At 36.3% G+C, this 24,133-nt stretch overlaps 3 protein-coding genes across 3 annotated transcripts in view; all 3 read right to left on the bottom strand.

The window, feature by feature from the left end:
• LOC114522045 (E3 ubiquitin-protein ligase PDZRN3-like) overlaps nt 1–913 on the bottom strand; it is a 39,010-nt gene extending 38,097 nt beyond the window's left edge. Inside the window, exon 1 of the mRNA XM_028542651.1 lies at nt 598–913. The gene's annotated coding sequence lies outside the window, so the exon portion shown is untranslated. The remainder of the gene's footprint in view (nt 1–597) is intronic.
• Nucleotides 914–1,900: 987 nt separating this feature from the next.
• Nucleotides 1,901–18,909, bottom strand: LOC114521675 (cadherin EGF LAG seven-pass G-type receptor 2-like). The gene is made up of 38 exons (XM_028542177.1): nt 15,981–18,909; nt 15,659–15,810; nt 13,324–14,659; nt 13,100–13,243; nt 12,663–12,910; nt 12,226–12,338; nt 11,745–12,034; nt 11,299–11,459; nt 10,923–11,178; nt 10,506–10,784; nt 10,253–10,401; nt 9,950–10,154; nt 9,438–9,634; nt 9,163–9,357; nt 8,927–8,995; nt 8,502–8,649; nt 8,276–8,431; nt 7,923–8,001; nt 7,660–7,771; nt 7,261–7,307; nt 7,046–7,169; nt 6,846–6,949; nt 6,575–6,677; nt 6,251–6,404; nt 5,803–5,869; nt 5,641–5,707; nt 5,270–5,400; nt 5,030–5,198; nt 4,712–4,795; nt 4,431–4,593; nt 4,296–4,349; nt 4,136–4,174; nt 3,955–4,053; nt 3,704–3,760; nt 3,526–3,570; nt 3,142–3,397; nt 2,716–2,931; nt 1,901–2,225 (listed from the first exon to the last, which is right to left on the bottom strand). Exons 1-38 carry the CDS (start codon nt 18,664–18,666, stop codon nt 2,204–2,206), a joined length of 8,976 nt encoding a protein of 2,991 aa, XP_028397978.1. The 5' UTR covers nt 18,667–18,909; the 3' UTR covers nt 1,901–2,203.
• Nucleotides 18,910–19,617: 708 nt separating this feature from the next.
• Nucleotides 19,618–22,167, bottom strand: LOC114521910. The gene is made up of 2 exons (XM_028542484.1): nt 21,982–22,167; nt 19,618–21,876 (listed from the first exon to the last, which is right to left on the bottom strand). The coding sequence occupies exons 1-2, from the start codon at nt 22,043–22,045 to the stop codon at nt 20,969–20,971; spliced, it is 972 nt and encodes a 323-aa protein (XP_028398285.1). The 5' UTR covers nt 22,046–22,167; the 3' UTR covers nt 19,618–20,968.
• Nucleotides 22,168–24,133: the final 1,966 nt, after the last annotated feature.

Here is a 24,133-nt window from a genome sequence, read left to right as displayed (position 1 = left end):
ATAATTCAAACCAAACAGGTTGTATCAGCAACAGTTAATTGATTAACACTAGACCTAGTAAAAATTTCAAATGAGAGCGAAACGTCAGTCCATGCCCATATTTTATAGTTAAATTCAGCATATCTTTGGCGTAAACCTAACATGGAACACACCATTGGCCTGCAACCAAACATTCCAGGTTGGCAATGAACAATATAATTACTCTTAAAGATGTCACCAAAATCTTGAGGAGCCAATACTTATGTGGGTATTCTTAGGATTTAGTAACATAGGAACCAGAGTCCTCAATTTTTTTACACATATGCTGTTTTGTGGGTAATATGAAAACATTGGGCAATTGCTCTACAGGGGGTATTAAATATCATTAACTACGGTATTTGACAATTTGATTAAGCATTTCAAAAATTTCATATCTGGAGAAAAACATTTCGACAAAGTAGACAGAATTTAACTCTTCTTTTCTTCATTTCCAAAAGTCAAAATTAAATACACTGTAAGGCTATGCATCGCACAGACTATGATCTCCTGTTTATCTGCCAAGTCTACGTGAAATCAAGTATTAAAACCTTCACAAACAAATCGTATCAAAGAACTCACCTTACAGACGTGTCTTGAACTAACTGAACAAAGGGTTTTCGAAACCAAAAGCGAAAGAAATACAATTCACCCAAAGACACATGTACACTAAGTTTGAACTTTCATACTATTAAAGATCCAGGAAGCTCACAATCACAAAATATTGCACTTACACAGCACTCAAGATATTTATTCTTCCGTAATATTACGTGAAAAGTGCTGGAGTTTAACTAGTTCCATACTTTTAAAATGAAAAAAACATAAAAGACGGTGTCATTTATATAAAGGAACAACTGTTTACGACTTCATCAAATTTTTATATCTTTCACGTGTCTGGTGTGAACGTGTGGTCCAATTTGAGACTTTGAAGTTTGGTGTGACTGTCAAACGTCACGGATTAAATTAATTTTGGTAATCCTAGTTTATCCTATAATAATTTCTTTAGCTGTCTATTTCCGATAACAAACTAATATGTTTTTGGTTCTTTGAAATGATTGGCTAGATTTTTTTAGATTCACAATATGTGGTGCTAATGGGATTTATAAGAGAAAACATACTCCAAAAATAAACATCTTATCCCAAGACAATAGTCAATAATATTCATGGTGATGTCTTGACTCTATATTCCGAAGTCATTGTCAACTTTACGATCTTAATACAGCTTACGCAGCATTTTATGTAAACACTTAAGTTGTCATCGACTTTTGAAATGTTTTTTTTTGAGAATGGGATATTTCAGGTAGACCTACTAGGCTACATGCAAGTGATATAAAGTTAGTTATTCAGATGTCATATTCAATAAATCTTGTATTTTACATTACAAATAATATGTGTACCTTTTCTCTAGTTAATTCATATTTCTGTAAATAATGCAAGGCTTCCTTTTGAAATGTTTGTAACTTAATACCTAGACGCCATAGTCTACATGTGTTGACAGTTACGACGACACGTTAAATTGACCAGTTTTCAGAATTTCGTCTTGCACTATACCTATATCTCGTATGACTAAAATGATAGGTGAACTGTAAGTTAAATACGATCGACTGGTCCCTAATATTTTAACTTATATACAGTGTCTAGATTTCCACTGGTTTAATCCTGGTCCAACACGGCATACATACAAACATGTCAACTACATAGGTTACAGCAGTCTTAATATTGGTTTACCATGTATGCAAGTCCTACCATGCATCTGACGAAAATAACCTAACAACAAAAATCATTATTTAATTAATTTTTTATTTAATGTTGTGACTATATACATTACATTTTCTAAGGCTACTGAATAAGTTACTAAAACTAAGTTACCATAGGGTAAAAATAATTTATACTTTAAAAACGTCGAAGTTATATTAAACGTTAAATGAACAAAGAACTGAAGTCATACAGATCAAATGATCATGATTACAAACTTTCATTTTGTCTTCAAACTCTAATTGTTCATCTTGTTTCATATTGCACTATTTAATATACGAGTTTTTCTTCATATATTAATCTTACGTTCTTCAGGCTAATATATATTACAAACTTTATAAATATATTACAAAATCTGAATAAGGCATGCTTAATTTCTCGATGACAACAGAACTAGTCTAAGAGATTGCTCGCGGTACCCGTTTCATTCTTCTCAAACTTGTTGCTCGGTTAGACTAAAAAAAACAGATGTTGTGAGCTTGCTGATTAGTGCATGTGAATTTAAAAATTACCCTTGAGAGTCACAATATAAAAGGTTAAATAATATACTCGCAGTTTCTTCCATTAGTGACACAGTTTAGGAGCCTCTTGCATAATATAACAATAGACTATTAATAAATATATTTGTTTAATCTACTTTATCACACAAAACTACAGTGACAGTGTACAGTACGAATGACTACGTGGGCACATACAATTTTATTTTAAAAATAAGAATTATTGAGAATATAACAAGCACTAAGAATAAGAAGTGGATTAAACAGATTTATTGATGTCCATTTCCGGGGATTTCTAATTATAGTTAGTAAGAGATGATCCAAGATAAAGATATAACTTATAAGTTTCGGTTTCCTCCGGTAGTAACACTGGATCAATAAGGGACAACCTTTCCTGGATCTTGAAACTGCAGGCAGTTACTTATTCTAATTATCAATTTATACTCACGGCTTTCCTTCTTCACCCTCAACAGTTCTCACTTTTTCTTTCCCAGAATCGTCAGGATTCTTTGATTTTTTTCTGTTAAAATGCACGCGATGATTGCGACTTTTCTTGCCATGTTGCATGTCACGTGTTTTCCTCGATCTTCGTTTCTTAGCTGAACTAGACGTCGTTGACATTCCTCCCTCAGTTGACTGTGAGAGGAGCTTTGCCTGGGCTAATCTGAAATGAAAAACACTCTTCCTTTATGTCCGATTTTACAGAAAAGCTGGCTCGATAAGTGGTCGTTTTTCCTAACTTGACTCAATCCCGTCCAGAACTTATAGACCTATTCTCTAAAAGCGTTATATTAGTCTAGTGTACATATAAACACTAGCCCAAAAGGTATTTATTGAACTCTTTATAGCCAGGTATATGTAACTCATTACTTACAGGTCATTATCATCATCACTCATTGAGCTTAAAGAACTACCAGAACTCGCCTCAGACCCAGCTTTCTTCATTTCCGGCAGAGGTTTTGTTGCTAGTTGAGGTGAAGATTGGTCAGGTTGGGGAGCATCGTTACCCCGCGTTGAACTGTTCTTTAATATTGAAAGAATCTTTGGCCGGGGGAGAGGCTCCACTGTCGCAACAGGTGTCTCAGTCATTGGTTTTTTCTTCAATAATCGTTCCTTCTCTTGTGCTAGTTCTAAAACAGAGACATCGTTCGAGTTAATACCTGACATTTTAAAATCATGCATTAAAACGTGGGGATATTTCAAAAGGTTGGGAAAGATCTATCGATGTCTTCTCAAATAAAGATTTCAAAGAACCTACCCATTGGAGTGCTGTGCATTGGTCCATCTGACGCGTAGAGTGGGGCTAAAAACAAAATATATTGCTTGACTTTGCAACGAAAGACACTGAACGAATTGAAGTCGGAAGAAGAGATTTTAATAAAGTAACTCGCCTGTGTGTTTTGGTCTATGGCTCAAATATTGATGTTATTTCATACCTGTCGCTTTTTGCTTGTTAACACCATTCTCTGATTTCTTTTCCCATGAACCTGATTCTGAAACAACAGTGTTTAATATAGTGAATAGTATGTATTGCACCACATGCAGTATTGTATTACGTTATACGGTATTGTACCACATTATACAGTACTGTACGACATTATACGGTATTGTACCACATCATACGGTATTGTACCACGTCATACGGTATTGTACCACATTCTACAGTATTGTACCACAAACTACTCACCATCACCAGAACTGCCGGAATCTGACGAAATTACCATCGTCTCACGACGTCGACCACCATCGGAGGAATCCGAAGACTCTGGTTGGGTTGTGCTTACTTCTGCAAAGAAAAATAAAAAAACCAGGTTTTTCTTCATATAGTCAACATTACAAGGATGATATGCTTTTTTAAATAAACTTACCTGACTTCTCTGGGGCGTTCCACATTTTTGCTGCTGATTCTAAAAGTGGAGAGATGTGAGTTAAAGCCATTGAAGTACAACATCTTATTCAATTTAGTCCTAAAAAGTCCAGTGTCTGTCGGTCAAACGTCCGCGCAGCTAAAAAATTAAGAACTCATACCCATATCAATCGGATCCTCCTTGCGAGGCTTTCGTTTCTTTATTTCCTTGTAGTCTGTTCAAAGACGAGAACAATTATATTTTGATAAATATGATTGACTTTATAAAAATAACAACCCAAGGTTTTTTAACATACCAGACTCACTGTCATCCTCAGGGAAGGTACTAAATGGATCTGTTTTGCTCATGCTGTGCAAGGTGCTGGTTGAACGATCTGTTGATGTCGTCTCTGGATTCATTCCTTTCAAACCATAACCCTCCTCACCAGCCAGGTTGCTACCAGGATGGTATGACATTTCCTGCGGAGAAAATGTTGACAATCACAGTGGTTTTTAGGTTGGAGATTGTAACAATATTATCAGTTTTGCTATTCTGTGAGTACAACAAGTTTGTATTTCAACTGATTGAGTAACTTACATAAAGCCGTCGTCTCCTTGGTCTGCCGTAGGTCTTGTCTCCAGTCCTCCAACGGATATAAGCGTTTTTGTATTCCTCACGTACCTGAAGTGGTTAACTTTATTGTTATACGAATTTTATTCTCGAGATTAGGTTAGGATTAGGTCCTAAACCTAGAGATTAATTGAGATTAATCGTTTAATTCGTGATTGAATTCCTGAACATGGAAGTATTACGACTATTTTAGTAAAAAAGTGTTTTAGGGAAAGAGACTTAGGCAAGAGAAGTTAAGATATGTACTACAACAAAGGATATTCATAATTGGAGATGATATTTTACCTTTGGATCGAAAGCAACGTAAAAAAGCAGTACAAACAGGCTCTGACAACAACACAATATAGCATAAAGATAATGGAATATCAACAGATCCTGATTGACAGCCAAGACTCCAAATGTCAGAGTTATTCCGAGAACAGGAAGAAATATTGCGCCAACTTTCAGAGCATATCTATACGAGAAGGAGAATGTTAAAGAAGTTATGTACCATCGTTTGAAGTGGAAAAAAGTCTTTAAACTTACTTGATTTTTAATGCATTCTTGTGTACACTGGTAACATTAACATTCTTTGGATTATACGTGTAATGTTTCCGTTTTCTTCGCGCTTTTTCGACGGACAAGCGCAAAGCCATGAGAAACACAATCACGTTGGCCTAAAAATTAAATTCATAACATTAAGACAAAATTGCCTTTAATGCTTTTGTAAGTTTTCATGGCGAACAACAATATTAATATAATTATTACAGCATGAAGGCAAACTACGTAGCTATATTTTTATAACTGCATCGATAAAGCTCAGGTTTGCCCTAAAAATTATACGCGGTGAAGCTTTAAACTGGTAAATATATAGAATTGTCTTCGTTGATGATATGGTTAACCGGAAAAACACTTACAAATATCACACTAGCAATTGGAATCGTGAATGTCCAAATCAACGTTCCGTCCGTCGTCATCCAGCAGCTGTAGAAAGATTATAAACACAGTTACATGCTGTATAACGAAGAATCTTTCAGACTTCTTCACTGTTTTCCAAACGCAGCTTCTAGCGTACTTACAATTTCTGATTACCATATCCTTCGACAGCCATTCCAGTTGATAGACCCACAACGATCGCAGGACATCCTGAAATGTAAAAATATCGATCATCATGTCCTCGTTCAATAAAAACGGTTTTATCAAAAAATCTAATGTTTTATTTAACAATTTGTAAAAGCACCACGCATATTTGTTATTTACAAAACGTTCACCCGAACCAAATATACCTGGTGTTTCTTCAAACTGGCAAAAAATCGCCAAGCAAAATAACAAGAATATTAAATCTAATGTTGTTTATCCCTTTTGATGAATTTGAAACGTAGTGAGATAAGAGAGACAGAGAGGGCCATCATGTGGACGCTTAATTAGGCCCGACTGATTGCTTTTATGAATATATGTATGAATATATAGAAAATCACCCCAGCCTAACAATGTATGTATATAAAAATAATAAATTGATCAACTTACCCCACCCAAGAAAGTAATAAAATGTCATTTGTCCCGAATCAATGTCTCTCTTCTCCGTAAGCCTGCGATACATATGTACGACCTCGACAAACATCCAGGCAAACACGGCGTCGAAGAAATAATGAAGAATAATTGCGATAAATCTGCAAATTAACTGAAGAAAGATTCAAAAAGTTATTTCGATGTAAACGCCGGAGAAAATAGCTGCACAGACACGTCTTTCGCGCTAGTCTATGACTGCATAGCTCTACTGTTTCCCCCCAAATCAACGGGCATGGATTGTGACAATGGTATGGAACAATTGATTATGTTGACGCCACTTACTTGATTGGATGTTCTGTTTATTCCAAGGACATACACTATTTCAGCAATCACAATTGCCAACACCATGTTTCTGTGTATGTTGTTCGTGTTGGAATTTAGACCACTAAAAAAATGAACAAATTGTGAATCGGTTTCAAAGCAATAAATACAAAGATAGACAGTTTATGATTCCGTAAGCAAACGACTGATAAGCGATATGACTCCGTAAGCAAACGACTGATAAGTGATATGATTCCGTAAGCAAACGACTGATAAACGATGTAATATTAACCTCAGACAAGTAAATGTTATAATGGCGCCCAATAATATCACCAAGGAAATAGCCACACCGATATATGTGACGATTCTAATTTTATACGGCGAAATCACTGGGATCTAAAGATAAAGACATAGGAAATTACAAACGGATAAATCCACAATGAAGCAGTAGAGGCGGCAGGTAATGAATGACGAATATTTGTGGATGATTACCTGGATCGTGAGATCTGATACAACAGCAAACGAAGTCAAATGATGACATTTGCAAACAGTGTGCGTGAAATTACTGGGAGCTTTGGTACAACCATTCCTCGACCAGCCACCACCATGCTCACCACTACAAATAATAAACGGTTCATTAAAAATCAAATAATTTATTCGCTTATTGTTAATAATGTTCACTTATGAACTAAGTCTTATGAACTTACGCAACAGAATAATTCCAAAAAACACAATCATATTTTGATCGATTCACCTATAGGAAAGATGGTTTAAGATAAAATAGTAGTGGTTTCGAAACGTAGGGTATGATATGGTATAATGTGATGTGGTAAGGTATGGCCACGGTTTAGTTTAGTTTAGTTTGGTTTGGTATTGACCCTATTGTATGTTGTATTTTCGTACGTTTTGGTAGTGTGATAAGAGGTTTCAAATGGTGTGGGTCTATGGATTCGTGGGTCAGGCATAGTGTAAAATGATTATTGGTTTGGCAATGTCTAGTGTTCATGGTATGATGTGGTTTTTGTATAGTAAGCAATTCAATGTGTGTTATGGTAAGATATATATAGTGAAGGAGATTATATTAGTGACATGATTTGGTTAAACACCTCATGGATTTCGAACTCAATTGTGATTGGTTCTTGAAGATAAATAGACTCCATTCCCTTGATTCCAACTATTATGACGTCAGAGTTAACATCCAACGAGAGATCGCTAAAACTAAAGTACAAAGATTGATTATTATTCTTGTAGGAAATAATTTAGATTATAATCCTGGTTCTGATTTACTGATACGTAACACGTAAAATATTTTGAACAACAACATAGTTGACGTTCGCAGGCAAAAATACGTTAATCGGTGTATACACACCTCGCTTTTGTGTCAAATGAATATGGCAACAGATCTCCAAGATATTTTAAGGCAATGAAGGCAATTGCAGATTCATTCTCTGTTAAAGTAGAGAATACAAAAAAACTTTCAGCTTTGGAATATCCAGGCTCCTCTTGGGGGGGGGGTGCGTCTGGGGATGAAGGGTGGGGCGGGGGGTTCGGGGACGTCGCATACAATACGATTATCCCATCATGAGTTGCTTTAACAAGAGCTGTTAGTTAAATGGTGAAAAGCCTATCTTAACAGGGACGTACACCCATGGATAATTGCGTCAAAATGGTTGTAAAGAATTGAAGTGAAATGAGTCCAACTATTGCAATATTATAACTTACTTGGAGCTCCATGATTACGAAATAAAGATTCTGGAATATTAACTCGGTTGCTCGTGTTCCTCCACTGCTCTGATGACAACAGACTCGATTCGTGTTCTTTCAGAGGAAATTGTAAACCAGAGAAACTTTTCGGATCAACTGGTTCCAACTGCATGACTATGAAAAAAGAAGACATACAGAATGGTCGTTCATACATGGCAGTTAAATAAAAGTAAGAATAACTTACGCAAATGTTTTTCGACTTTATTGTAAGAAGGTAAGCTGGAGGTTGATCGCTTTTCTCGATTATTTCTCTTTATATAAACCATATTACTAGCAAGACTGATACCAAAGCTCTCCAATTGCCGCATCAATGACACAGTTGCTGGTGGAGTCTAAAAACCAAAATAAAAACATAAAAAACTTTAATAGATTGCTTAAACAATTTGATTGCTTCGCTTCTACACAAGCCCCTGAAGAGCTTCTGATCAAGCGCTGTTACAAGATCAAAGGAAAGGTTTCCCTAACATGCAGTTAACGTATATAGCTCCATTACCTCGTCTAACAATATTATCTCGTCTATCAATATATTACCTCGTCTATCACTATATTACCGTCTATCAATATAATACCACGTGAATCAATGTATTACCTTATCTATCAATATATTACCTCGTCTATCAATGACCATCCTTTAGTGTATTTTGGATCCACAAAGATACTTATGGCCTTCAAAATTATCTTAACAAATAAAAGATAATTATACATCAGGTTTTTTTAACAATTATATTATGAGCTCGAGATTTCTATGAGATGATACAGTAGTTGATAAGGGCAAGGCACGCGTGTAGAGTAGTTCTGGGGAATACTAATACGAACACTTCACCGAAACTATTACATTAACTTACATCCAAAAATTTCTTATCCTGAGAGGAGGCTAACTTGTCTTCCACCTGGTTACTCTCGAAATCCAGTAAGGCCATAATAATTTTACACCCCAAAGCGACGTCCTTTTGATAAAATTCTTTCACGGAGAACATGTTCCACAGCTTACGAGAAACTATAATCGCCGTCTGCGTTGAAAGGTTTCCATAATGCTTCAACTACAATATGAAATAACAAGTTGCATGTTAGGATATTGACATATTGTGAGTGCTGGATGTGGGATATGACGCAAACTTACCAATTTAATGATGGCAAGAAAACCTGCTGATGTACAGTTTAAAAGATCAGGTTCTTCCCAGCCTGTACCGAAAGCACAAAGCCTTTTTGCAGTTCCTTCTGCGCCAAATGGACACTTCTGCACAGAAACCACGCCAAAGCTCTCCCTCGGCCAAACAATTCTTTCAGCCTTTGCTCTTGGACACGACGTGTTGATAACTAAAAACGTTAGGATGTCTTTAAGTTAAGCGGTTCATATCTAGTTTGATGAGCTGTGCTGGTAGTATGTAATCATCTGTGCTATACATTCTAGACTATTATAGTGTCCACTCCAATGTAACCAACATTAAAACGACAACTTAGTAAAAAACAAATTCCGAATAAATAAGACATCTTGAGACTGAATGAAGATGACTTTGGAATAAAGTCGAAAATTTACAGTCTCAACCTGTGTCTTGTTTGATTCATCTTTTGACTCTCAAGATGTCTTGCAATGTTTATTCGTAATTTGTTTTCTACTTTAGTAATTCTTACTTTTACATCCTTTTCCACTCTGTGTTATTTCTCCTTGTTTCGCCTGGCACATATCACATTCACGACCGATAACGCCGGGTAAACAGGGACACTGTCCTCCTATTGGCTCACACATTTGATTCGCACTTCCCAGGTCATCGCACCTGCACTGTTCACAAACATCGTCCAGCTTTCCACTGCTCAAAATCGGGCGATAATAACTATCCTACGTCAAAAGAAAATATTGCACTTTTTATTTACACATCTCAACGAAATACGGAGCATCTTGGTTAGCTGAGGTTATACGAATCACCAGAAGCGTACCTTGCAGTAACATTCGCCAGTTGTTTTATTACAAACAGGATTATACTCCAATCTAAGGTCGCAGTTGCATGGTCCACAAGTACCACTGTCCGATGCGCTAAAAAACTCATCACGGCACGGTAATTGACTTCGTGTCTCGCAGAACTGACCTGAATTGAAGATTTTCCAAATGTTAACACTTCACTAAGTTCTTTTAGTAGAACACGTAGTTTCATTAGATGCACGTTTATGATAAATAGATGTGAATACTGACCTAAATATTTATCTCGACAAATACACCTAAATCCGACATCATCATTAGTCCGCTGACAGGTAGCACCATTCTGACATGGGCGCAGGGTACAGATATCTCGACAATCATTCCCGACATAACCTTTCCGACAAACACAGGACGTCTTTCCCCACCCCTCCTGACAAATACTTTCCTTAGGACAGGAGTGCGACTGACACTGAGCTTTTGAACTACATCCAGTTGTGACCAAGTAAGTTGTTGCAGAAGAAAAGTTCAAATGAGAATCGCCAATCATTACTCCTAAACAGACAGATGCAAAGATTATTAGATGCTATATAACGTTAATTTTGTTTTCTATGACGTCAATATTCTACCAAAATGTTTAAAGCTCGTTAACAAGTAGAAAATTAACCTAAAACGCGCTCTAAGTGAGTCTACCTTTGATGCAACCGATAAAACCATTCCCTGATTTCGCCGTATCACCTAGGACGACCTGTAGCAAGCTATCGCTAGTCACCCTTGAGATGCTCGCTTTAACTTTATGCACGTGATCAATTATCATGTAGACTGACATCATGGATGACGTGATATCCACGTGATGCCAATTACCATCATCGAGGATAATATTATTGCTTTTTAGGTTAAATAGACTGCTGTTTGTATTGTGAGAATAGTGGATGCCTCCGTCTTGAAGCTGCAAGAAAAGATTATATTTGTTAAAAGTTTTATCCATTTTAGCTTATTCACCTCAACTTTACCAAAAGGACACTCACTAGAGGACATAGAACGGCAATATAGCGAACATAATATGTACCTTCAACGACGATGTATTGTTGAGAAAAACAAGCTCCATTATCGTTCCAGCTTTGTGCACTGTTCTAAACATAACAGCCATTCTCCACATTTGTTTAACGACTGTGCTCTCCAGTTTGTTAACAAGGTAACTTTTGGAAGTAAAATCCAGGGGCGAAGTTTCTTTAAAAGAAAAATGACAAATTAGACATGACTTTATATAAAAAATACAGATAAAAAATATTCCAAAACAATAATTTGGAGAAACCGCATGACCAAGTTACTGACCATGAGCCCGTCTCGTGACCATCACATGCACTCAATTTTAAACCGTAGTAATCAATTGTATTACAAGTGAGTTATGAACGTATAGGAACAAGCTAAATGGTATTTCATTTTCCAACACAACAAATGCATTATACACACTTTCCTATGCGGTGAAAATATATTTGCATCCTGTTCATTTACCTATTTCACATTTTTTCCCAGCATATTTCTCTTGACAAACACATGTCGCCTTCTCCCAGGAACTTGCACACTTTCCATTTTGAGTACAAGATTCGTCTGTACAGAAATCTTTCTTTCGATTGCAACCGATTTTAGAGTTCTGGTTGAATATTGGATCACCCAGATCCAGCGGTGCATGATTTAATCTCACATTACGAATGCAGCCATTGAAACTTTTTCCTTGGATTGGGAAGCTGGTGGGCGTGACGGAAAGTCCACCAAGAACAAGTGGCGAGGTCAGATCCATGGATCTAAAAAGAAAGATAATTTCGAACGTGAAACATTTAAAAATTTGGAAATCTTTGTCTGAAGGGCCTGTAGTGTTCCTACGCAGTATTTTATCCAAATTTTACTTATAGAATAACATTTAGACAATTGTACAACAGAGATCGCAACGGTGCAAATATTATGAAGACAACTTTTACATTTTGAGTCACTGTACCTTAATTTCCCATTTAGTTTGTCTGCCGCAGCACAAGAAAACCTTCCAACTTGGTTGCCAAATTTGACAGCAACAGAAGATTTGCAATTCTTTCCCAGAACAAGAGCGCCAGTCTAAAAAAGAAAGCCAAATAAACTAATTTATTATATCTTCATTTTCTTCGTTTTTCAACCGATGTACTTGTAAATGGTTTGAATGTAGGAAAGATTATTCAAATTTCTATTTTTGGTAAAAAAACGGCAAATTGTTATATCTTTCTCTTTGAACTATGGTCTTGAAATATGTACACTTAAATAGCTTCATTTTGATAAATAGCCGAACGTTCAGGGTCGTTATATTCACATTTTCGCTCAACTCAGAAAAGCAAAAGGCTCAAATTCTCCTAACCCGCCCCCCTGAGATAGTCTTTCAGTTTACTTTCAGTTCAATTGTCTTACCCGCTGTTGATAAGAGATCGAAACTTTGTGCCATTTTCCATTCACAATACTTTCTCCCTCAGCTGGCCCAACACTGACTGTTTTTATATCATCACCAGCAGAGAAAACATAATAAAGTTTACCATTCCGAAGCTCGAGTGCCATAGTGTCGTTTTCGTACCCATAACGACCGACGTACACAAGGACACCGTTACTTGATACAGTTGCAAATTCCAAGGAAACATCAATGAACCATCGTTGGCTTAAACCTTCATGATAAAGAAATATAGTGCTGTCAAAAATTCACAATATTATTGGAAATATGGAGACTAGAGAGGGTTTGTGGAGGAATCCGATAGTGGTTACTAACAGTTATAGCGAGGATTCTTCTGACTTCTAGCTGGTACTTTATACCCTGATTTTTCCAAGTTATAAAGTTCCAATATCAATTCAAATACCTGAAAATGCAGCAAATGAACCATTTTCAAAACTTCTTGTAGTTACACGACACAATTGTTCGAGATGGTTGCCATTCTCACACAGACATTGAAAACCTTGCTTTGGATCGTCTTTGCATTTTCCTTGGTTCTGACAGATGTTATCTAACAATGAAATAACAGGACATTTTCAGAATAGCGAAAAATTGAACGATGCATAGTGACCTGGACAAAGACGAACTCACCTGGCAAACTTGAACATCGAGATTTTCTCATATCTATTTCGCAATTTTTGCCAACGAAATTTTCTGCACATGCGCAATAGTATCCTCCCTCGTAGTTGATACATTTTGCTCTATTCAGACAAGGGCTCGAATAACACGTGTCTAACCGAAAATTACACGAAGTACCAAAGAAGCCTGCTGGACAAAATGGTTTGAAGACCTCTTTGACTTTGACACCATAGAATACGGCACTAGGAGTGATGAGCAATTGACCTGGGCTGTCTGCAAAGCTCTTATTTGTCATACTAATGAAGTAACTATCTTTTGAAGTAAATGGTTCTTGCACAAGCAAATAGTGACTTGAATCTTTCCCTTTTTTTATTTCTTTATCTGAAGGCAGTAGAGTCATTTGTGTTTCCACTTCAAGTTCCTTTGCGTAAAAATGCAATTTCTCCAAAACTAATTTTCCATCAACAAATCCTTTTTCACTTCTAACAGCTAACCATAGAGTGAGATAATTATTCACAATGGTCACAACTCCAATTTCGTCTAAAAAATCATTGTGGATTCTTGTAGAGTTCACGACACAAAACACAATAACATTTCTTTCATCAACGTCAAAAATTGACCCCAATATTGACTTGAACTTATGCAAAACTTCAAAAAATTTCGAAGTTGTCGCATTCTTGAAGTAAACAGTAACACTGGCTTGAAGTAAGCGTTCCGTGATAATATTGAGGTTGATACTGCCATCTCTGGATATGGTATGAACCCCATCAGATATCCGAACTTTAAAAGGAATTCGATTTGTATTCGCAAGAGCTGACTCTTTTATACTTAAAATTCCAGTATTCTTGTCCACAATTACAGCATTTTTGGCCCGGTCGTTTTTTAAAGTGATTTCATATGAAAGTACTGAGCTTTTGTCCGGATCGTATGCTGGTATTCTGAAGTTGATGTTAGACGGAAACTGACCTTCTAAAATGTTGATTAAAATCTCAAAATTTTGCTTAAGTATTGGTTTCATATCATTAACATCTATCACATTTATCTCCACTTCCGCTGAGGCTAAAAAGGTGGCATACATTGCTTGAACCGTCAAGAGATAGCCAGTTTTGCTCTCAAAGTCTAATGATTTCACTAATTCGATGCTACCCGTCGTGCCCAAGATGGTAAACATGTTGTCATAGTTACCACCAGTGATGTCGTATTGAATATTAGCATGTTTCAGAATATCTTGAGTAACAGCTTTAACTCGAACCAGTTCTTTTTTAACAGGATAGTTTTCGGGAATGTTGACAACGTAGCGAGGTTTTATAAACTTCGGTGGGCTATCTAGGATGTCTTTCAAAGTTACCTAGATAGATTGAAATAAGATAATTGCATGGTTTAGAGTACTCATCAAGTTACAAGCACTTAGACAGCACTTTCATAATCTCTCATCGAGAAGATAATGTGGTAATATAAAGTCATGCACGTGCAACTTTGGAACCTGTTCAAAAATGGTATAATTTAACAAACGATAATTTACAAATTGAACAGGGAGATTTTCATTTTCACTGCTAAGCCGTTCCTTATACTTTCATCAACGCTGCTTTCTAAACTCAACATCCTGAAACATATTCGGAGAATGCTATGAGAGGAATTCAGAGACCTCTAGGGTACATCGAAAACCCAGTCAATATTGACATGCGATAAGTGCACCACTTCTAAACTAACCAAAAAAGACACTGCCGCATTCTCAACGTTATTTCAGCTTTCTACATTAGTACACGACAAGGCTACTTTTACACGAGACCGAAAAAAATCTGGGAGCGGCCAAAATTCGTCGTTTCCGGCCTGTTTTTAAGTGTTTACACTGTGATCATAAATTTGAGGGTCCGAAATTTGTCCGTTTTCGTTATTTCCCTGAAACCTAAAGGCCGAAAGAACGAATTCAAGCCATTTCCAAATTTGTCTGATAACTTAGCTTCCACCAAAACTCTCCCACTATTTGACCCCAACTGACATCTTCCTTTTAAACATCCAATCCATTTCTTATCATACCCATTCTAAGTTTTTCTCACTCTTTTTCGATGACATATTTGTTATGTTTGTCTTCGTGTTCACGTACGGGACGTGACGAATTTCTTACCTCGCTCGAACTCGCCCCTTTCTGTCCGCTTACACGGCACCGTTCAAAATTAATCCTTTTTTTATTTCCGAGTATGAACGTCATAAATTGCCCTGTTACCTAAAATTCGCCCAGTTCTCATGTAAAACTGAAGCTCGAGATTCTGACCGGTTCCAAATTCATCCAGAACCGTGCAAACAGAGCACCCCCCTCCCCCCGTCTGGCTACAGTTCGTTTTCATACCTTAACTTTAGTTGAAGATCGTTGCGCTGGTTCTCCGTGATCTGTTGCTACCACAGTCAAAGTATACTCTGGTATGATTTCTCTATCTAATTTCTGATTAACTGTAATATCACCAAGATCGTTGTTAATTTTGAAAGCATTGTTGATGTTACCTATAGTGCAAAATAAAAGTTTCACTTATAAATACGTAAATGGTTGTCAATAACTGTCAGTTATGACAGTCTGAGTGGTAGGTATATTCAACCACCCATAAAAACATCTGTTGACAAAATAGTCATTTAAAATTTTTGAAAGTTGCATAGGTTACATGAATGTTCTTTACCTTTTGCCTCAAGAGAATATGATATTTGTTTATTTACACCCTCATCTGCATCAGTAGCTTGAATTTGTTTAACCAGTTTACCAACTGGGACATTCTCAAACACCTCTACCATGTACAGAGACTGGTCAAACTTTGGTGGATTATCATTAATATCTTTAACAGTAATATCAACACGCGTTCTTCCAGATTTACTTCTTTTGCCATTATCAGTAGCTACAACCTTCAGTTTGTACTTTGATGTATGCTCTCTGTCTAACATAACTAGGTTTGTTATCACACCATTGCCTGGATTGATTTTAAAAATTGTACTACCACCAAGAATAGAATAAGTTATTTCTGCATTTTTACCAAAATCATCATCAGTTGCTGTTACCTTTGCAATATTTGTGCCAGAAGTCTCATTCTCATAAATTTCACCAGTGTAGCGAGATTTTGTAAACACTGGGGCATTATCATTTGAGTCTTGTATTCTCACAATGACTTGAGCTGATGAACTTTGCTTGCCATCTGATGCTTCCACTTTGAAATAATAAACTCTTTTTATCCTGTAGTTCAACTGACAAGTTCTCCGTTTTGTAATACCACCAAAAGAGTTTATTGCAAAACAATTATCAGGTTCTTCTAATAAGGAATACTTAATCTGGCCAATAGTATCTTTGTCCTTCGCAACCACTGTAAGAAATGGTCGTCGAGATCTGTATTTCTCATCAATACTAGCATTATACCTGTCTTTTTCAAACTTGGGTGGACTATCATTGATGTCACTAATAGTGATATACACATTGACAGGCTTCTTTAAAGGCTTCTCACCTTTATCTTGTGCTATTACTTCAAATTGATAGCTTGGCACAGTTTCTCTGTCTAGCTTGGCAGTTGTTTTAATTTCACCAGATGTTAAACCAATCTTAAATGGTAGTTTCTTGTTTTTTAAGAAATACTCTACTTCAGCATTCTTACCGGAATCACAGTCAGTTGCATGAACTGTTTCAACAAGATGGTTAAGACCTACACTTTCAGAAACACTGAAATGGTAGTTGCTCTTTGTAAACTCTGGTGGACAATCATTAACATCTGTGACATCAATATTTACCCACACTTCACTATATTCTGGGCTGTCTCCAGAATCCTCAGCCATGACTTGAAGCATGTATAATGAATTGGTCTCGTAGTCTAAGGAACCGTGAACACGAATGACACCTGAACTCATAACAATTTGAAAAGCTTGGTCTTCATTTCCAGAGGTTATACTATATTTTATTTTTTTGTTCAAGCCAATATCACAATCTGTTGCATTGGTTGTTCCAACAAAAGTACCCCTAGCACTGTTTTCTTTAACAGAGAAGGTATATAAGGTTTCATTAAATTTAGGAATACAATCATTTTCATCAATGAGATTGATGAAGACATCAACAGTGGAACTTTGTCGAGGTGTACCAAGATCTTCAGCCTTGATTTTCAAATGATAAGAAGGAACTTTCTCACGATCTAAATCATCATCGACCTTTATAATACCAGAGGTAACACCAATTACAAATACTCTGTTCTTACCACTGTGATAGACAATACTATATCGAACATCCTTATTTAACCCAGAATCTAAGTCATATGCACGAACAACCAATACAGTAGAACCACTATCCTCCAATTCTGATATATTTTCTCTGTAAACTTTTTTATCAAATACTGGGGCATGGTCATTTACATCCAATATCTTTATCGTTAAATCCATACTTGCTTGTAATGTTTGACTACGCTTAACAGTAGCTGTTACTCGGAATTGGTGCTCTGACATGCTCTCACGATCTAGTGAAGCCTTAGTCCTAATTTCCCCTGTACCTGCATTGATCACAAAGAAATCTCCACTACGAATATTTCCTGTGGGCTTCATAGTATAAACAAGTTTGCCAACCAAGTAACTGTTTGAGACAGATGCAGTATACACAAGGGTTGAAACATTCACATTTTCAAGAATAGAGACTGATTCAAAGGGATTTTTGAATTTTGGCGCAGTATTCCTAGCATTCCGTTTAATCCTTGTTAAATAATCAGTTTTTCCTTGTCTGTTTTGGTATCCATTAATGCCCGATAATAAATAGACTTGACTCGCATCACGTTTGTCCTTGTGAGATGTCCCGAAGTTAGTTCTTCTATCCAACTGGTACAAATGATCGGAAAAATAATTTTTAGGACCTAAACTGTCTTTTAGCCTACTTCTTAAAAAATTCCCACTGGATTTATTAAAACGAGATACAACATCGGTTTTAAAAGCGGAAATTTGCATATGACCAGCGTTATTGGAATTCATTTTAGCTTTTTGAACATCTAGACAACCGCGTCTGTTATGTAAAGTGACTAAAATTGGCTCCCAAAAATATAATTTAGGAGGATTCACGCTTATAGATTGTACTGTAACTACAAACACTTTGTTATGAAAAATACCACAAGTTATCTGACGGTGTAAAGTAACAATTCCAGTCAGTTGATTGATAGCGATAAATTCGCGAAGAATGTTTGCCTTTCGTGAAAAACTCAGCCTATAATTCGTCCTTTCTTTATCGGCCAGCGATACAAGTTGAGTTCCCGGTTTTACTGAAGGATGAATATGTATCCTTTTACCATGTGCAGGTCTTTCGGTAAAAAGAGCAGCCCATAAAACCAGGCAGAGTAGCCACAAACCATGCGCCATGTCTTAGGCATATATGATTCTAAACAATTTGCTGTTAGTGTAAACAATACTCTAGACCACCGAATTGACAAAAAATCCTCTTCGATTGGATTAAAACCATCCCCTGGAGACCAACGTATCTTCAAAGTGCTGAAATTGACAACCAGAAACAGCAAACTTTCTTTCCCATCGCATTTTGCCTCATTTTTGCGTTCGATAAACTTTTAACCTTCGAGAAACCAGCATTTTGATAGTTGATAAATGACTTTAGGTTATGCCGCATCGCAACCCCATTGGTTGTTTAACATCACGTGTCAGCGGGGGACAATACACAATAATTAATTTTTTTGTTTTTTCACGCCGGAAAATGCTATGAATAAATTTATTAAAATAGCATTTGTCATTTCGTCACATGAGGGGTTCGCAGCATTTAGTACTTTCTTGCACACAACTATCTCACTAAGTAGAAAACCTGGAACTTCTATGAACAGGCTGCACAGATTGGTACGGATAAAGAGAGGGTTACTTGGGTTTGTAAAACTCTGTTGGATGCAACTATTATCTCGCAAGGGCTTACCAATTGCCTTTATATGAATTCATTGAGCGTTTAATAGGCCATTCAACCGCATACCGCTCTTTCATTTGGGACAATGTGTATGTCATTTCCGTTGGGCATAAAAAGCCCATGGCCACATGGCACCGGCTAATTTTTAACCGGCCGATCTTCGGCCTTATAAGCAGATGATCCTATTCTGAGCAACCGAATTATTAAATAATCGATAATGTAAGCTTTAGATCAATTAATTTTATAACCGATCGACTGCATGCTTTCGAGCGCACGTAAAAACTAAGTTGTTGTATAATAAATTTTATGCTTAAAAACATACCGACTCACCAACAGAATCCAACCCTATGCATCTATTCAATCGTTGATTTCATAAGGATCATTTACAAAATGATTTTAAACTTACGTGCGTGTACGTGGCGAGAAAGTGGCAAGGATCAAGACACGTACGTAGTACGTAATGGCACCGATAAAGCCTGTGCAGGAGGACACTGAATTATTAAGGCCTGTTTAACACATGGAGCAAGTTATCCCGGCTAGGCGAGGTAAAAACTGCATATAACGAAAGACTAATTTAACACTGTAAGCATTTGATGTCATGCGCTTTTTACCTCGCAGGAATAACTCGCTCCATGTAAAGCCTGGTTTCCATAATTTTTTATGACGCCGACGTCGGCAAAGTATCGGTGATTATTGATAAGTGAAATCTTTTATCTTTCTGAAATCATTTTCTCCTTAAACAGGTCCTTTATAACAGGTGCTTTAGCTACGTTTCCATACGATACGGTTGAAGTAGAAAACGGGCTTTTATAGAATGTCTACTCAGTGATAAGACTTTTCACCTTCATGGCTATAGGCTTTAAAAAAAGACAGTAGAAGGTTAAACCCAAATATAACATGTTGAAGATAGTTTTTCTCGTCTGGGAAACAAGAGTTATTGTCCTACCCTCACAGTCAGTTATCAGAATGGTATCATTCATGAGAGATTTTTATCACGAAACCCAAAACTTAAGGCTTTCATGATAAAATCCTGGCCAACCGCTGAGGTATGTATGAAGGTCTTCATTCGAGTCATTCGACGACGAATGAAGTCGGGAATTGCCACGGTGAGTGTCAAAGCAGACCCCGAGGCAGCGTTACATCACCCATCGAAATGGCTAGGCCATCTCTGGAATCTGGTGTTTTCAAATACGGTGTTTTCTTGTAGTGGTGGACGCCCATCCAAGAGGCAGTTAAAATGCGCCCGGTTACCCATTAAAATAAGTCTTTGTGACACTAAAAAAGCGCATGCTATTGTCTGGATGACTACATCAGGTTTATGTTATATACAATACCTCAGATTTCACTTTGTTTAATCTCGGGTAAGCGGATTCATGTAAAAAGGCCCCCAAGGGCTTCAAGTTTATCACAAAGAGAAAATCTACCTGACACTATGAAAGGCACTATGTAAAGGTTAGAGAATGATCACGTGTGCTCAGTATAGATATACATGTAGAGTCCCGAGAATTAGATAAAAGGTCTAATTAGAGAGACTCTATATCCCACAGAGCACAAGTAATGAATAATGAATTCAATAAATCATTCAATAATTAAATAGAATTTCATGAATTTCAGACCCTATGAGATATAGAACAGGAAATACAGGAAGCTGATTGGTCGAGTGAAGGTAGCTATTCCGCGGTAAACTTGAATCACTTATTTTCTTTCTTTGTTGTGCAAAAAAACATGCACCTGTAATCATAATTCTATCTTTGTAACTCAGTTATGATTTGAGTAATAAGTTAGCACCTTGTCGAACCAAATCTCGAATTTTTCAGTCGCATTTCTACTAGTTGCAACCCATGTTTTGTTGCGACAAACATAATGCGGCTTTGTTAGTACATCATCTTCGTAATATTTTAGCAGATATTGCATCTCATTGCGAGGACATTTCGTCTTGATTCCCATAAACATACAATCTTTTAATGGAAAGATATCTGACTTCAAAAGATCTTTTTGATATTCATGATCACGTAAATACATTCCTTGATCCCGGAACACAAAAACGTCAAGGTAAACCCCACGAGAAATTAAACGTGCCCCGGGCGTATCGAAAGAACACTGATCGATATCCCTACCGAAAGAAACTATAAGTCCTTTACAATCCACTCGAGTCCTGTTATTCACATCATTGTTCCAGAAGTCCTCTTGTATTGCAAGATATATGAATCTGGAGTGAGGATGAAATGGTTTTCCTGAACGAATCAGCCGCACTTTTTGATAATTCTTTAAGGTGACGCACACATCGAGGTCTCTATCATATGGTATTAAATCACCATCTCTTAATGATCCAATGAGAGAACCACCACATATGAAACTTGAAATATTATAATAATTATCTAAGAGCATCCAGTAGTTGAACAAATATTTTAGTGTTTCTTTATGTGGATTGAACGGACATTGTGAACCATATATACTTTTCCCATTGATCGCAGAGTTAATTATCTGCATTTTATAAGTCAAATTTTCACTCTTACCATTTGATGTACTGTCTGAGTTAGATCTTGATAGGTTTGTTGACGTGATTTCGGTGTCTCTCCTTATAAATAATGGCCCATTCTTTGTAATGAAGCTTGGATTAAACAAACGTGGCCATATGACTAGAGTCTTCAAAAGGCACAAGATTACTAGAAAAAATAAGAGTCTTGAAATCAGTTGAAAACTCAGTTTGAAAACCATTATAAAAGATTGCACGTGTCACGAAGAACATCGATCCATTGTTACAGCCTTACAGGTGGTCGATTTGATGAGGCGATGCAGGATTTGTATTCTACACTGAAAAAACGTTATCTGCATGGATCATTTCCAGTCAACTATTTAAAAATTATCAAAAATGCTTTGAAAACTTTTAACAGTAAACTTGTACGTCTTGTCGTAGGAAAATAGTTAAAAATACGGACAATGTATGTGAATCACATCAAGCATTCAAGCAACGACGGCGTACAACAACATTTGACTAGTCACCTGTAACCATATGTCCTGGTCAACCCCATGGAATGGGATATTGTACTTTGTGACACATGCAATATTTTATTATGGCTTTAAGACTAAAACATAACAAACTTAACAAACCATTTTAACCATTTTAACTCAGTTAACTCTGACATTTATGTGAGTACACTAGTTAGTTAAAGCTTTTATTTCTAATCACGATATGAAGATACAGCAGAAGCTGATAGGGTCGTGAATATATTTATACAAGATATATATATATATATATATATATATATATATATATATATATATATATATATATATATAACCAACAAGTATTCCCACACTGCTCGGTAGCAAAGACATATAGGAAACAATTGTAACTACCACGGCCAGAAGTAAAACTAAAAGATTTTATTATTAAAAATATACTAAGCTTAAATTTTCGGCCACATGCCGCAGCCTTCTTCTATATATATATATATATATATATATGTTTATCATATATTCATTCAATATATTATCACTATATATTCTATCACAACATTTATCATTATATTTATATATATATATATATATATATATATATATATATATATATATATATATATATATATATATATATATATACACCCATTTGCAAAAACGTTGGCCGCAGATAGATAGATAGATAGATAGATACTCGAAGTCTAATTAGAATTGCATATGATTACATTTGCATGGGATTTCAATCATATTACACAACATATGCAATTCTAATTAGATTTCGAGTATCTATCTATCTATCTATCTGCGGCCAACGTTTTTGCAAATGGGTATATATATATATATATATATATATATATATATATATATATATATATATATATATATATATATACGTATGTTAATGTGCAAACATGCATTACATGTCAATGCTTTGTATCCCTCTTTTTTGCTCTTGAAGCGGCCTTTATTCTTGCTGGCATAGATTTCATAGGTTTTTTAATGTCGCACGTTCAATACCTTGTCAGCATTCGTTGACCACTTGCCTCAAGTCATCGTGGCTGCCGGGTCTGTGCCTCGCCCTTTTCCGGTTGAAACGGTCCTAGAAGTGTTCCATAAGTTTTAGAACTGGAACTTGAGGTATAAGCCAGGATAATGAGATCACCAGAACGAGTATGCTTCTAAAAGATTTCTGGCACATAGAAGATGTGCATGTGCTTAGGGTGATTATCATGTAGTTAGACGCGCGATCATCTTTGTAACAGATGAAATTCCGTGTCCTTAAAGAATTGGATGATACTTTTCTTTAATTAGGCTCCTATTAAATCTTTCAATATTGCCAAACCCAGCATGACCGAAGCAGCTAAAAGTTTGCTTGAGTAGGATTTAGTTTCTTCCAACCTCTCCAAGGTTAGTTGCATACCACCATTTGAAATTCTCACTTTTTCTGCGATCTTGCGAGGAAAGAATCCTTCAATACTTAATGCAACTATTTGTCCTTGTGCACCATTACTTTGCCCTTTTTCCCACCCATCTTGGGCAGTGTAAAAGAATGAGAACTTTATTTTGTTATAATTTAGATCATTATAGGACCAAAACAGTGTGCAATTAATATGGTTTACAGTACTGAAACACTAGCACGCATGGGTAGGCGTATCGAAAGAACACTCTGATCCCTGTAGTAAGACACTATACGTCCTTTACAATCCACTCGAGAGTCGAGTCCTTTTATATACATCATTGTTCGCGAAGTCTAGCTCTTGTACTTCAAGATGTATCCGTTTAGTAGCCGCATTTTGATAATTCTGACGCACACATCGAGGTCTCTATCATATGGTATTAAATCACCATCTCTTAATGATCCAATGAGAGAACCACCACATATGAAACTTGAAATATTATAATAATTATCTAAAATCATCCAACGACTGAATAAATATTTTAATGTTTTTTTATATGGATTGA

Source organism: Dendronephthya gigantea, unplaced genomic scaffold (genome assembly GCF_004324835.1).
Source record: "Dendronephthya gigantea isolate DGI-Jeju-01 unplaced genomic scaffold, DenGig_1.0 000021F, whole genome shotgun sequence".
Lineage (NCBI taxonomy): Eukaryota > Metazoa > Cnidaria > Anthozoa > Malacalcyonacea > Nephtheidae > Dendronephthya > Dendronephthya gigantea.
The sequence above is the reverse complement of the archived record's forward strand: the minus strand, read 5'-3'. Positions and strand labels throughout refer to the sequence as shown.